The sequence below is a fragment of the Sinohyriopsis cumingii genome, chromosome 15 (genome assembly GCF_028554795.1).
Source record: "Sinohyriopsis cumingii isolate HCF-2022 chromosome 15, ASM2855479v2, whole genome shotgun sequence".
Taxonomy (NCBI): domain Eukaryota; kingdom Metazoa; phylum Mollusca; class Bivalvia; order Unionida; family Unionidae; genus Sinohyriopsis; species Sinohyriopsis cumingii.
The window spans coordinates 37,643,916-37,657,810 of NC_142975.1; the positions used below are offsets into that span (position 1 = coordinate 37,643,916).

Below are 13,895 nucleotides of genomic sequence, written 5' to 3' on the forward strand. Positions count from 1 at the left end.
AGTTTAGATCATTATACAAGTTTTGTAAAATAGAGACACAGTCTAGAAATTCTACCGTACTCTCACGCTGTCCAGTTACAGACAGAAGTGAAGGGTGAAACTGTGAGAATGACAATGCGCATGCCAATAACCTATTATGTATCGTCATATATGTCATACGTAATATGTTCATAAAACGTATGCCGTATCAGTGATATTACATAACATTATATTACACACTAATACAATCATATTAAATTACATAATGGTGTTAAACAAGTGTATCGTCTTCAGCTGTAACGTGTATTATACCACCACTTTGTTAACCAATATAATCTTGCTTATTTTGTTTGTTTGAAGGCTAATAGTCCATTAATCCCTGAAAGGCTATGCAGTGCCAGTGAATGAGAGTAATGTTCTCGGGCTGATCTGGGCAGGGTTTGAACCCGCGACGTGTTTTACAAATCCTACATGGTAGCCATGCACTTATTGTAGACAAATTATGTGATACAAGAACTCACCTACTTGCTATCTGGAAACTCACTAACGACAGAGCTAAAAATAGAACCACCCGCACAAACTTATACGGATATGATTTCTGGCCTGCCTATCAATATAGGCACGTGTCTCAGTGATCAATGACATGCCTATGCCACGAGTAGTTTGGCTTCTAAGTCAGGGAGAAACTTACATCTCTAAATCATCCCAAGCGCCCTTTCGAACATGACACTATCTGAAGAAGCAGCTTGGCGACGCTACCACTTCAACATCTGCCATCATTAGTGTATTATTATTATAAATTAGTAGTAGCAACAGTAGTAGTAGTAGTAGCAGTAGTAGTAATAGTAGTAGTAGTAGTAGTATCAAAATATGTACTTGATAGCCACGATGCGTTGAAGGAAAGTCCAGTGGTTGGGTCATTATCAGAGTGAAAGATAATTGTCACGGACTTTTTGGGCTCCAAGGTAAGGGCACCAGAACAAAAACGCTTCCCGTTTATCTCATGTTCGCCCTGCTCCTCCTCAACCTAGAAACATTAATAATAGATAAGTTCTACTTTTTTCTCCATAAAATGAACATTGTCTAGTATTCGTATGGAAAATATACCGTGTGCATTTATTTTCGGTCAGGGCCTTAATCAAGAACCAGAACGAGTTTTAAGAATGTGGAATATATAAATATGACACTGAAGCGTCTGAAACCCCTGTTAAAGAAAGCAGTGAATGTTCTAAATTTAGCCATTTTTGTTCCTTTCCTAATTCTGGCCTACCTTGAAGAATATATATATATATATATATATATATATATATATATATATATATATATATATATATATATATATATATATATATATATATATATATATATATATATATATATATATGTGTGTGTGTGTGTGTGTGTGTGTGTGTGTGTGTGTGTGTGTGATTTAGATACGATGGTTTGCTGACCTTTTGTTTCGAGAGATCGTCTTCACGACCGATTCTTTTCATAATGTTCAAATGAAAGTTACTGCCATAGTAATAATTTCTTCAGTACAAAATATCTTTATCCAATACTTCCTCTTAATAATAATAATAATAATAATAATAATAATAATAATAATAATAATAATAATAACAATAATACTGTGTTCATATTGCTTGAAGAGATAGAACAATATGAATTTTTTTAAAATTGGTCTATGAAATAAACCTGAAGGACCAGGGCAAAGCATTCTAGTTGTGCAATATATCGTCACATTCATTGATATTCATATTTTTATTTCTTTGTTTCCACTCTTCACTGATTATAGAAAACACTATTCATGAAAAATTGAAGCGCATAATACACAACCTCTGAGCAAAATTACTAAAAAAAACAACAATATTTTAAATGGTATAGACAAACATATAAAGACAACAACGGGTGTTTTACGGCCTTCTGGGACTTAATAATGAAATGGTGATAACTTTGTGTTGTTGATTTAATATCTTTCAAATCAATAAAAGTGTACAACCTCTATTTGGAGATCACGTGCAGAAAGTGACAACTTGTCCTTTGAAGATGTGTCTCTGCTTAGTAAAAGTTCTTTAGTTGAATATGGTTTTGTTAATTTTCAAAACTTGGTTCTTTAAAATAGGTGCTTACGTAATGCATGCATGCGATAAAATGTTGTTACTGAAATTAATTATGTATCAGGGATGTACATACTACTGTAAGTAATAGTGTATCAGGGATGTACATAATACTGTAAGTAATACTGTATCAGGGATGTACATAATACTGAAAGTAATACTGTATCAGGAATGTACGTTCTACTACTAAGAGCTATTCTGTATCAGGAATGTGCGGATTACTGAGAGTAGTTATATATCCTGGGTGCATGTACTACTGAGACTAATCATGATTAAAGGATCTTCAGTACGAATTATAATAATTATGTATCAGGAATGTGTGGGAGTGTCTGGATTTTTAACCCAGCTTCAACATTTTTTTTCAGTCATATTGCTACGATGTCTGCAGTGTGACAGTTTATAGTGGTGTCTAGCACCTGGATATTATGCTGCAGACATGTAGTATGATGTCGCACCCAGTCAAATTATCCTGACACCAGGCCGACCAGTCCTAACACTAAACTTTTAATGCTGAGCGCCAAACGAGGCAGTTTGTAGTACCATTTTTGTAAGTCTTTGGTATTACGCGGCCGGGGATCAAACCCGCTTCCGAGGGGGACGCTTTAATCGCTAGGCCACCGGAGCGATGTGTAACAGCAATGGACGTGCTACTGAGAGCAACTATGTATTGGGGATGTACGTACTCCTGAGAGTAATTTTGTATCAAGGATGTCCGTACTATTTAGAGTCATTATGCATATGGGATGTAATTAAATATCAGTTATGTACTTGCTACTACTACTGAGCGAAATTATGTATCAGGGATGTAGATAATACTGTGAGTAATTGTGTATCAGTAATGTACTTACTTCTGAGAGCAACTATGTATCGGGGATTTACGTACTAGTGAGCGTAATTATACATAAGTTATGTACTTGCTACTACTGCGAGTAATTATGTATTATGGATGTACGTTCTACTTCTGAGAGTAATCATGTATCAGTTATGCATGTACTCTTTAGCATAATTATGCATATGGGATGTAGATAATACTGAGAGTAATTAATTATCAGGGATGTACGTACTACTGACTGTAATTATGTATCAGGGATGTACGTACTTCTGAGTGTAATAAATTATCTCGGATGTGCGTACTACTGAGTGTAATTATGTATCATGTGTTTATATAATACTGAGAGTAATTATGAAGAAGACATGACGAAACACAATCGTCAACGACTAAATTAGATATACAATAAAGGCACATTCTGATCATCATATTCAGAATATTCTGTAAAAAATAATCTTAAAAACGTTTTTTTTTAAATTAATACAAAAGTCACCAAAGGAAATACAATTTTACCCTGAAGGACATGAACATATTTGAAAGGTCTCTAGGGAGATAAATTGTACATAACTAATCGATTTACCTCTTTTAAATAAATAAATAAATTATTATTATTATTATTATTATTATTATTATTATTACCATATATTGATAAGAAAAAATGGTGTGATGCCTGCTGACTATATTACTGCATTCTACACTTCCTTGTGATCAAAATGGTCTGTTTTCTGTTTTGTATTTATTTTCTTCAGTCTGTGCTAACGTGTGTGTGTGTGTGGGGTGTGTGTGTGTGTGTGTGATTTGGATTTTTATGGTAGTTTTAACAAGTCATATCGGTACGATTTCTGCAGTGACAGTTTATAGTGATGTCCAGCACTGGGGTATCATGCCGCAGACATGTAGCATGATGTTCCACCAAGTCACATTATCCTGACACTAGACACACCGGTCCTAACACTAACCTCTTAATGCTGAGCGCCTAGAGAGGCAGCAGTTAATACTATTTTTTATAAATGTTTGGTATGACTCAACCGCGGCTCGAACCCGCGACCTCCCTCCTCCCGCTCTAACGACTTAGCCACCGGAGCGGTCCTAATATTTATGAAAAAATTGTATCATGTGTATATAATATGGGCAAAATATTTAAGTATATCCTCTCTAAAAGCGAATTCAGATCTTGTAAGCCATCTGGCTTTCTTTTTCAAGCATACAATAATATAATACGAGACCATTTATTCCTTAGACTGTTAAGGACGTAGTTGGGAGTGTGTGTGTTTATTTCTAGTTGAGAATTTCAGAGAGGATTCACGACACATACCGGTTAATCTGAATGACCTCAGAAATTTGAAACAAGTTTCCGGTCCTTCTGATAAAATCCAGGATAGTTGTTTCCCTGCCATTTCACTGTTGTGTTGCCATATTCACTTAATTATAAACGTGTGGTCAGTCTACAGCATGTAAATAAAGAACGGAACTAATAAATTAATAACGTATTTCACCATGGTACCAAGGTGATGAAAAGATCTTCATGTACATACTGAGACACAACGAATTGTTTTTAATCCTCAACGATCAATGTCATATACGTGTTAGTCAGGACAGTTGGAAGAAGAGAAATTGTTTAAAACTTTTAAAGACATTTTTTATATTTCCTTTTCTTTATCTTAGAGGCCCAGCCACGAAAATAAGCATCATAAACCATATACCTGAATGTGGTCTAACGAACAGTTTGTCCTGTCGTTGTAACCGTTGACATTTAATGCGAGGAACAGCTTGTACCCGTTCTGAACCCGGATGTTCCAAGTGCAGGTTTGGTTCTCCGGATATCCAACCGCATTATTTGGACCAATCAATTCTCCATATTTTCCCTCGAGTGTCCCTCCACAAACTAGATTTTGAAGAACGTTGAAAATATTGAATTCCTTTTTGAGTCACTAGAGTTAAATACGCTGCCCTAACATGAAGTATGAGTTTCGTTCAACTTGCTTCAGGTGGATGTTATCTATGTTTGTATTATTATGTGGATTATCACTCTTGTATCAAAAATAGTGTTATGTCTTGTTACGAGTCTATGCTCTTAAAATATGTAACAGAAAAGAGTGAAGACAACAAGCTTTGTAAAATTTGACAAATTGTTTTCCCTAGAATACAAAGTATAAAATGAGGAAAAAATGAACTTACGGTTTTAAATCCAAAAATAATCAAAGAAATGAAAAATACAAGTCATATCAATGTAAAGTTGTAAACAAAACTCAGGCTAAATTCCGACGAAATTCAAGATAGAAGGCGATAACGCCAGTAATAGTCAGCGTTGTACTGATGTGTCAACAGTCTCTTGTTGAACAACAGAAAATATTATTCCACTTTTGAATTCCATATAACATACAGTGTCCAAGAATTATATCAGAGCACATTTGCATTTCCAGAGAAAATAATCACTTCAATTCAATAATTTGAAAACAGATGCAGCCCAAACTGGTCACAACATAATACAACCAGACGTGTCAGATGTTAAAGCCCGACTGACAATTCTTTATCCAAACATCAATAATAATTCTAACTAAGACGCAAAACAGATGAGGGACAAACGTTCATTCTTCTGGAAAAATTACAAGTTTGTTTACCAATGCACATGCTTAATGACACGTTGTTCATGTATGACCTTGACTCAACTTACTGGTTCTTACTCTGAGAAAGATAATTGAAAGAAGTTATTTACCAAAACCGTCATTGATTTTGGAACAAAGTGAGCAACAAGATACAATGCTAATTACGCAGCATACAATAATCTTTTAGTTTAAATAGAATACAAAACATATTAAAAACTAAGAAACAAATCAAACTATATTAAATGTTCAAAACGCTCCCCCATAAATGATAAAGAAAGATTTATATAATTGAGCTTCCTTTTTACCATAGCTCAATTATACATGTGGGTTATATAAAAAACATAAGAAGAAATCTTATGAATAATACAAAGTATACATGAAACCATACATTTGTCAACACTTGAAAATGCATCTTCGTTTAAATTGTATTTTCCCTTGATGTGCCTGATGTCAATATTATATTGTTGTAACAGCAAACTGAACATTTATAAGCTCTGATTGTTGTTTTTCATCTTGCCGATGAAAGTAATAGGGCTTTGATCACTAAACACAATTATCGGAAAAAGAGCTTTACTAATGTAAACATCCAAGTAATGTAATGCCAATATCAAAGCCAAACCTTCCTTCTCGACTGTAGAAAAATTTCTTTGGTGCTTATTTAATTTCGTAGAAAACAAAGCACACTGGATGGTCAACACCATTATTATCTTCTTAAAACAATACTGCTCCAAACCCAACATCACTTGCATCAACAGACAGTTTAAATGATTGGCTGAAATTTGGAGCCGTAAGAACTGGTTCACTCTTAAGTATGGCTTTTAACTGATCAAAAGCCTCTAGATATTTGTCATTCCAATAAAACGTGGTTTTCTTGCTCAATAAATTTGTTAGAGGTTCAGCAATTATGAAATGATTGGAACAAAATTTCCGAAAGTATCCAGCCACACCCAAAAATTGCATCAGTTGCGTTTTACTGACAGGCACAGGGAATTTAGAGAAAGCCTTGACCTTAGCATATATAGGTTTAATCTGTCCATGTCCCATGATGTGTCCTAGAAATGTTGCACTAGCACGACAAAACACACGTTTGGATAAATTATTTGTCAAACTTGCATCAGTGAATCTGTCAAATAATTTCCGAATTGTTGCTAAATTTTCTTTCTAGGTGTCGTTGTATATGATGACATCATCGATGAAAGAATCACATTATGTAGACCACAAGTGATCATGTTCATTAAACGTTGAAACGTACTTGGCGAATCCTTCATTCCAAACGGCATCACTTTAGCTTGATAAAGTCCATCTGGAGTCACGAATGACGAAATTTCCTTTGCCCTTTCTGTCAGTGGAGTTTGTTAAAATCCTTTCAAAAGTTAAAATTTGGTGACATACTTTGCATTTCCAATTTATCGATGCAGTCATCGATTCTTGGTAACAGAAATTAATGTTTTAGTCACACTGCAGAAAGCATTATCGGGTTTCGGAACAAGTATACATGGTGAACTCCAGTCACCTTTCCTCGGTTCTAGGTAATCATTCTCCAGCAAGTACTGAATTTCTTTTTTCAAGTAGTCTTGTTTGAGTGGGTTCATCCTAAACGGGTGTTGTTTCACTGGTGTGAAATTTACAATTTCAACGTCATAGTAAATTGTGTTTGTTATTGTAGGAACATCTGGAAATAAGTGTTCACATTCAAGTAATATCTGTTTAAGTTCATTCCTTCTTCTTGTTCCAAATGTGAAAGTTTCCGGTCCAGATTAGTCATAATTTCTAAATTCCGAAGATTTTTCACTCCAAAATTAATAGAGTCCGATTGCATTCCCTCACTTAAATCCTCACGGAGTGGGACAGGTACAACTAAATTAATTGCATGATTAACCAGGCTATGTCTTTCAACATACTCCTTTAACATATTTATGTGGTAATGTTTTTTATTGTTTTCGCCTTCCAGGTCTATTTACGATACAAATTTAGATCATTTACTTTCTTTTCAACTGTGTAATGACCATAATACTTGGCCTGAGGAGGATTTTGTGGTAACGGCAAGAGAGCCAGAGCTCTATCACCAGGCTGAAAGCTCCTTTCCTTTGTATTTTCATCATACCGCAATTTTATTTTTGAAACTCTTGCTACCTGACAGGCCTTTGGCAACTTATACCTAAAATTGGAAGCATAATCGAAAAGACTGATTTCAGCATCTTCATTAGAAAGAAGTTTCTCTTTCAACGACTTCAGTGGTCCACACACAGTATGTCCAAAATACTAGTTAAACCTAAAGATTCTTGAACTGATTCCCTAACAGAAAACATTAGTAAATGATTGCCTTTATCCCAGTCTTTAACATTATCGAACGAAACAATATGAACGAATCATATTTTTCAAAGTTTTATGAAATCATTCTAAAGCCCCTTGTCTCTCAGGGTGAGAGGCAGAATATTGAATTGTTGGATGCCTATTCAAACATAACTTGATTGTAAATTCCAAACATAAAAATAGACGCTTGATCAGATTGGACAGATTTCGGAGGGCCAAACTGAGTTACAAACTTTATCAACGTTTTTACTATTGTATTAGTTTTAATATTCATCAAAGTAATTGCCTCTGGGAATCTTGTGGACGCATACATTATGGTCAACAATTATTGGTTACCTGACTTGACGTTAGGTAAGGGACCAACACAATCAACTATTATTCTACTAAATGGTTGGTCAAATACAGGAATAGGTTGTAGGTGAGCCTTAGGTATACTCTGATTGGGTTTGCCTACTATCTGACAAGTGTGACAATATCAGCAGTATTTACAAACATCACTTTTAATTTTTGGCCAATATAAGTGAGTCAAGATCATGTGATAAGTCTTGTTAATCCCTAAATGACCAGCCAATGGAGTTTCATGGGCCAGACAAAGTATATCCTGTCTGTATGATTTAGGAACTACAATTTGATAGTTCAGTGACCACTCGTCACCAGCAGGTACCTCGTGAGGTCTACATTTTCTCATAAGAATTCCATTTTTAATGAAATAACAGAGAGGTACTTCTTTGTTTTCAGTTTCACTAATGGTCCTTTGAAACAAACATGAGATTTCAGGAATCGTTTTTCCTGTTCAACGACAAGTAATTGTCCTTTGTCACCATGATTAGAAAAAAAAGAGAATGAGTAGTTAAACGAGGATCACTGTGATCAATTCCCTTTGATTGATCCAAACAAGGAGTGAAAGTGACCTCATGGAAAGCCTGTCCAAAACATGTGTCAGCTAAAGGAATACTTTCCTTATCAACATCATTCTCAAGAGCATTCTTTGCTTTTGCTCTAATAACTGCACAAGTTGGGTATAAATCAGGGACTTCTTTTCCAATTGGATCGACAATGAATGCCAATTACAAATGGATTAACCACAACCTTATCTCCAGCTAGGTCATTGTCTAGTAATAAACGAATGCCCTTAACGGGTAAATAAGGCAGAGTTAAGACTGTCACGAATTCTGAGACCAAGTCTAATGACAAATTTACGCAATGGAGAGAAACATTAACAAAGCCGCACTCTACTCCCTGAATAAAAACACACTCATTTGAAGAAGACTTATCAGAAAAAGGTAACGGACCTGACAATAAAAGACTCTGAGAAGCTCATGTGACCCATACACGTTTAATAGGGATGGGATGGCCGAATCACCCTTGAATGATATAGAACCCTTCGACATGAATGGTTTATAATTCTCCATAATAAAATTAGACTGGGGGTTTATTAGACCCTACAAATGTATTGCCTTCAATACATGACCGTGACCTTGACATCTTATAAATAAGAGCAATTAGAACAGATCTGTCTTGATTCTAATTCTTGTTTTTCAATTTGTAGTAATCAGAAATAACGTGTCCTTTCTTCTTAGAACATGAACACGCAGGAAGAGATAAGGTTTTCTGTTCATTCTTATCAGAAACTTGATTTCTAAAAGTTGAGCCAGATTGAAAATTAGAATGGCTCATGTTAGGCTGAAACACTTGTCTACCAGGAAACTGGTGAGTGGAAGATTTACTTACAAAAAAACTTTATGAACTAAGGAATACACATGCGTAGAACGATTGTCATTTTCCAAAGTTTCGACCATATCCTCATCAATATAAATCTTAATGTCCCTATGGACATAGTTCTTAAACTCTTCAATTAATATGGATCTTCTAAGATTTTCGTAATCTTGATCAACTTTCTTGGCTAAGCACCATCTATCAAATAACTGCTCGTTTTCTCTTGCAAATTCGACATGAGCTTGTCCAGATTCATTTTTATAGTTCCTGCACGTTTTCCAATAAGCCTTAGAGATTAACTCATAACCCTTTAAAGTGCATTCCGAAACGAAAGCATAGTCAGCACTCTGCTGTACCGACAGGGATGCGTAGATGTCTCAGAATTTGCTAAAAAGTGCACTCTGTAATAACAGAGTCCAATATTCCCTTGGCCTTTTCAAATTTTCAGCAATTGTTTCAAAATATGGAAAATATTTGTCTACTTCTTTGTCCCTAAAAGACGGCACTATTCTAATATTCATAGTAACATCAAAACTTGAATATTTTTTTTGCAATATGGAAGTATTTGTTTTGGACAACGCCATTTCGACGCGATACTTGGCGGACCTGTATAGTTCCTGTTCTGATGTTTATACAGACTTTTCATTCTTTTAGACTTTAATAGAACTCGTGATTAATTTGGATTGTTTTTTATAATAATGTAAGTTCCTCTCACATTTTCATTTATAATATTAATAATTAAAGTTTTTGTTAAGTTTAACAAAACTTGTTGGTTTTCCTGTTTTCTGTTAATTAGTTTATGAATATGGATTTGCAGCAATAGCTATTTCTTCATATTTTATAGATTTGGTTAATTTTTGCAATGTAGAATACAACGTTCTTACTAATTTATTAAAATAGCTTATCATTCAATCAAGCCACTACATGTACATTTTTTCTACAACCTAATACATGATTTAAAAGATACCGATAGGTTATGTTTATCTTCATGAATTTGATTTAGGAATAATTTTAGAGAAAAATAAGATTTAGCTATTTTACTTCATTCTGACCAAATAATTAAATTTAGTTAGAATATTTGTCGTGAATTGGAATGTTTACATTTCATGCTGACGTTTATTAAACCAGACATAAAACACGCTCCTCTTATATTCTTTTTAACAATGAGATGTGACTATGTTTACTCAGTAAAATTGATCCCATGAGATACATGTACAAATTTACCAGCAAGACAGTAGAAAGGCATGAAACAATTGGAAATAAATATTTCGCAATTTAAACAGTTTAGTAAACAAATACCTGTCACCCAATACGCAGAAAAGCCCTTGTATGAAACTGCTTGGTCGGAAGAAAAAAGCACCTCCATTCTTTGCTTTCCTGAAGTCTTTGACGAGTTAACCATTGATGTGCCACAGTAACTCATATCGCTATTGTTTACCTCTGCTTGCCTGGGTTCGATGATCTAAATGAATTTTATTGATATACACTTATTTCAATACATCATTTTACATAAAATGTTTCGTAGTTATTCTCTAGCTAGAGCAAATTTACTGTCCCAAGACAATATTTGGCAATATAATAGGTCTTGTGCGAGGAAGAGATTGAAAAGAACGGTAAAAATAAATTTTAGTAGTTGGGTTATCCAATGTACACTAAAGACTACATTGGATTTATGTGTAGGTCTTGAGACGTGTTAGAAAGTTATTACGTGCTCGAAAAGTAAAGCAACTGTTCCTAAACTGCACATTCCTTATCACTGTGTCTCATTTGCTCTACACATTATAATAATTAAATGCTCTTTTAAGATTGCCAAGAACGTGACAGAATCCTATATTAAATACATCTGTCTGATTTACATTATCAACTAACGTAACTCCTTTCTCAAGTAAATCAAACACCGATGTTCTAACGATAAATTAACCAATTAATCAACCACCCGGGACAACAAATATACCTTTACAAAATCATAGCATTTTCCTGTATGCTCCTCCTCCAGTCGGAAATCGTCAAATGTTAGCTGTGTACGAAATCCCATTGGTGCCTCTAGAATCCATGTTAGTAATAAGTTGCTAGGGTAACTACTAGGATACCCAGGACTCTCCATTCGTCCTTGGTATTTTCTTAGGAATTTCACTAAACCTGCAAAGACGTCACGGATAAAAAGAAGGAAGAATATTTGAAAAATAAGGTTGTTTGATACTGTCTGAACTTCACAAAGGAATTTCAAAATGATGGTTACGAGAATTATGTATATATATATATATATATATATATATATATATATATACTGCCAAAGAAAAGAATGGATAGATCAGTACTCTAAGGGGTATATTTAACAAAAGGAAATAAACTACCATAATCTAGTAACGAATTCAACATTTAGCAGCTGGTTGAGGTATCGGGTTCCTTCTGCTGCCAAAATGTGTCCTTGGAAAAGACACTTTGCTCTCATTTCCTAGATTCCCAAGTATGATATGGTCAACGATAAGCTCTAATCATCATAACAAACCAAACAACTAACCAAATGATCAGCTCTGTTATGCTTAGTGTGCAATTCACACTTACATTCCATTAACAAGCTATATGTATTCTGAAGTTCATAACGTAAATATTGCATGCTCTGTCGACATACTTGTTCTAAATGTAAAGATGATGCCAGAATCACTCTTGCTGTCAGAATAAAAAAGAATATATACTGGGGAGTTGTAGTGGTACTTTGATTTTCTTTCTGTTAGACATATGGTTTTTGACCCTGTTTCGCCCTCCAGTATCCCTGTTACCTGCAAAAAATTACAGTTTCTAAAAGTAACTAGCAGGGAACAAAAAATCCGTATGCTGCACTTCAAAATTTAATGTCTTCATCTGCTCAGATTTACGAACGATTTTAAAACAATTTCTACTGTCATTTATTACAGAAGAATATGTTTCTTACAGCGACTTGTAAATGTTCCTTCCGATTTATAAGGAACACGAATAATTAGATCACAATCTGGTTAAGATCAGATCTAATCTGTTCTACGTGAAGATCTGACAACGACTGCTTTGGGAGTCACGTTCTGGTGACATATGTTATTACCATTATCTCTAATTTTGTCCTAATTTATATATATATATATATATATATATATATATATATATATATATATATATATATATATATATATATATATATATATATATATATAGTAACGATTATATGGTCTTACCCTAAGTAACAAGAAAAGAAAGGAAAAATCCACTTAGCGGAGGAATTTCCAAGCAAAAAACTAATATCCTACATACAGATAGAAGTAATCCCGTTTACCTCCATTAATGTATGTGTGTGTGTATGAGTGATTTGGATTTTTAACGTAGCTTTAACAATTTTTCAGTCATATCGCTATGATGTCTGCAGTGTGGCAGTTAATAGTGATCCCTTGCACTGGGGCATCATGTCGCAGACATGTAACATGATGTCCCACCCAGTCACATTATCCTGACACAAGGCCAACCAGTCCTAACTCTAACCTTTTAATGCTGAGCGCCAAGCGAAGCAGCTATTAGTACCATTTTTGTAAGCCTTTGGTATGCCTCGGCCGGGGATTGAACCCACGACCTTCCGCATCCGAGGCGGTCCTCTATTAATAATGATCTGAATATTTAATCTCTCATTATAGAGAAATATTAAATATGTATTATTCTGTTTATAGAATAAATTTCACTAGTTAGGTACACCATTAACTTGATTCTGGACGAAGGTCAATAACAAAATATAAACATCCATAGCATAAACAAAATACAAATATACATAACATATAAAAATTAAAACAATCCAACAAACAGTACAAATTAAATATACATTATAATATATAGGAAAAATATTGAGATACGATACTTTAAGTACGCGTTTATACCTGTACATAATCATAAGAACAGTCGCCCAAAGTCTGGTTGTATGCCCGTATTTCTTGGACTTCCAGCATGATCTGGTAATCAGGAGCACTTGAAACTTCCCAGTTACATTTGGAATGATTCGGGTATCCGGACAGTACAGATGGTCCAGTGACTTCAAAAAAATTGCATAGTTTGGATATGCGACTTTCCACACTCTGAGAAACAGAAGAGTTTCCAGATTAGGTACATTTTATTCATACTTAAAAGGTTAATTACTGAACGCAGACCATATTTATATAATAGAATACTTACGAACCTACTAATGCACAAAGAAGGCAAATATTTTTCGAGTAATCGTTGATTAACACGCTGATATAAAATACATCATAGTTTTATGTTATCACCTTTGAAATCGTAGAACTAATTATATGACGGTAGAGATATTGCGTCATATGTGACTAT

General features: G+C 34.4%; 1 protein-coding gene across 2 annotated transcripts in view; it reads right to left on the reverse strand.

Annotated features, from left to right (window-relative positions):
- LOC149781627 (bone morphogenetic protein 1-like) overlaps positions 1 to 13,895 on the reverse strand; it is a 73,361-nt gene that overhangs the window by 15,960 nt on the left and 43,506 nt on the right. For both annotated transcript variants that reach the window (XM_089935685.1, XM_089935683.1), the window contains exons 5-10: positions 13,454 to 13,648; positions 12,193 to 12,340; positions 11,515 to 11,699; positions 10,860 to 11,022; positions 4,629 to 4,810; positions 856 to 1,006 (exon numbers count right to left, since the gene is read on the reverse strand). In XM_089935685.1, coding sequence (XP_089791811.1) covers positions 856 to 1,006; positions 4,629 to 4,810; positions 10,860 to 11,022; positions 11,515 to 11,699; positions 12,193 to 12,340; positions 13,454 to 13,522 — 898 coding nt within the window. In that variant the 5' untranslated portion in view covers positions 13,523 to 13,648. The remainder of the gene's footprint in view (positions 1 to 855; positions 1,007 to 4,628; positions 4,811 to 10,859; positions 11,023 to 11,514; positions 11,700 to 12,192; positions 12,341 to 13,453; positions 13,649 to 13,895) is intronic.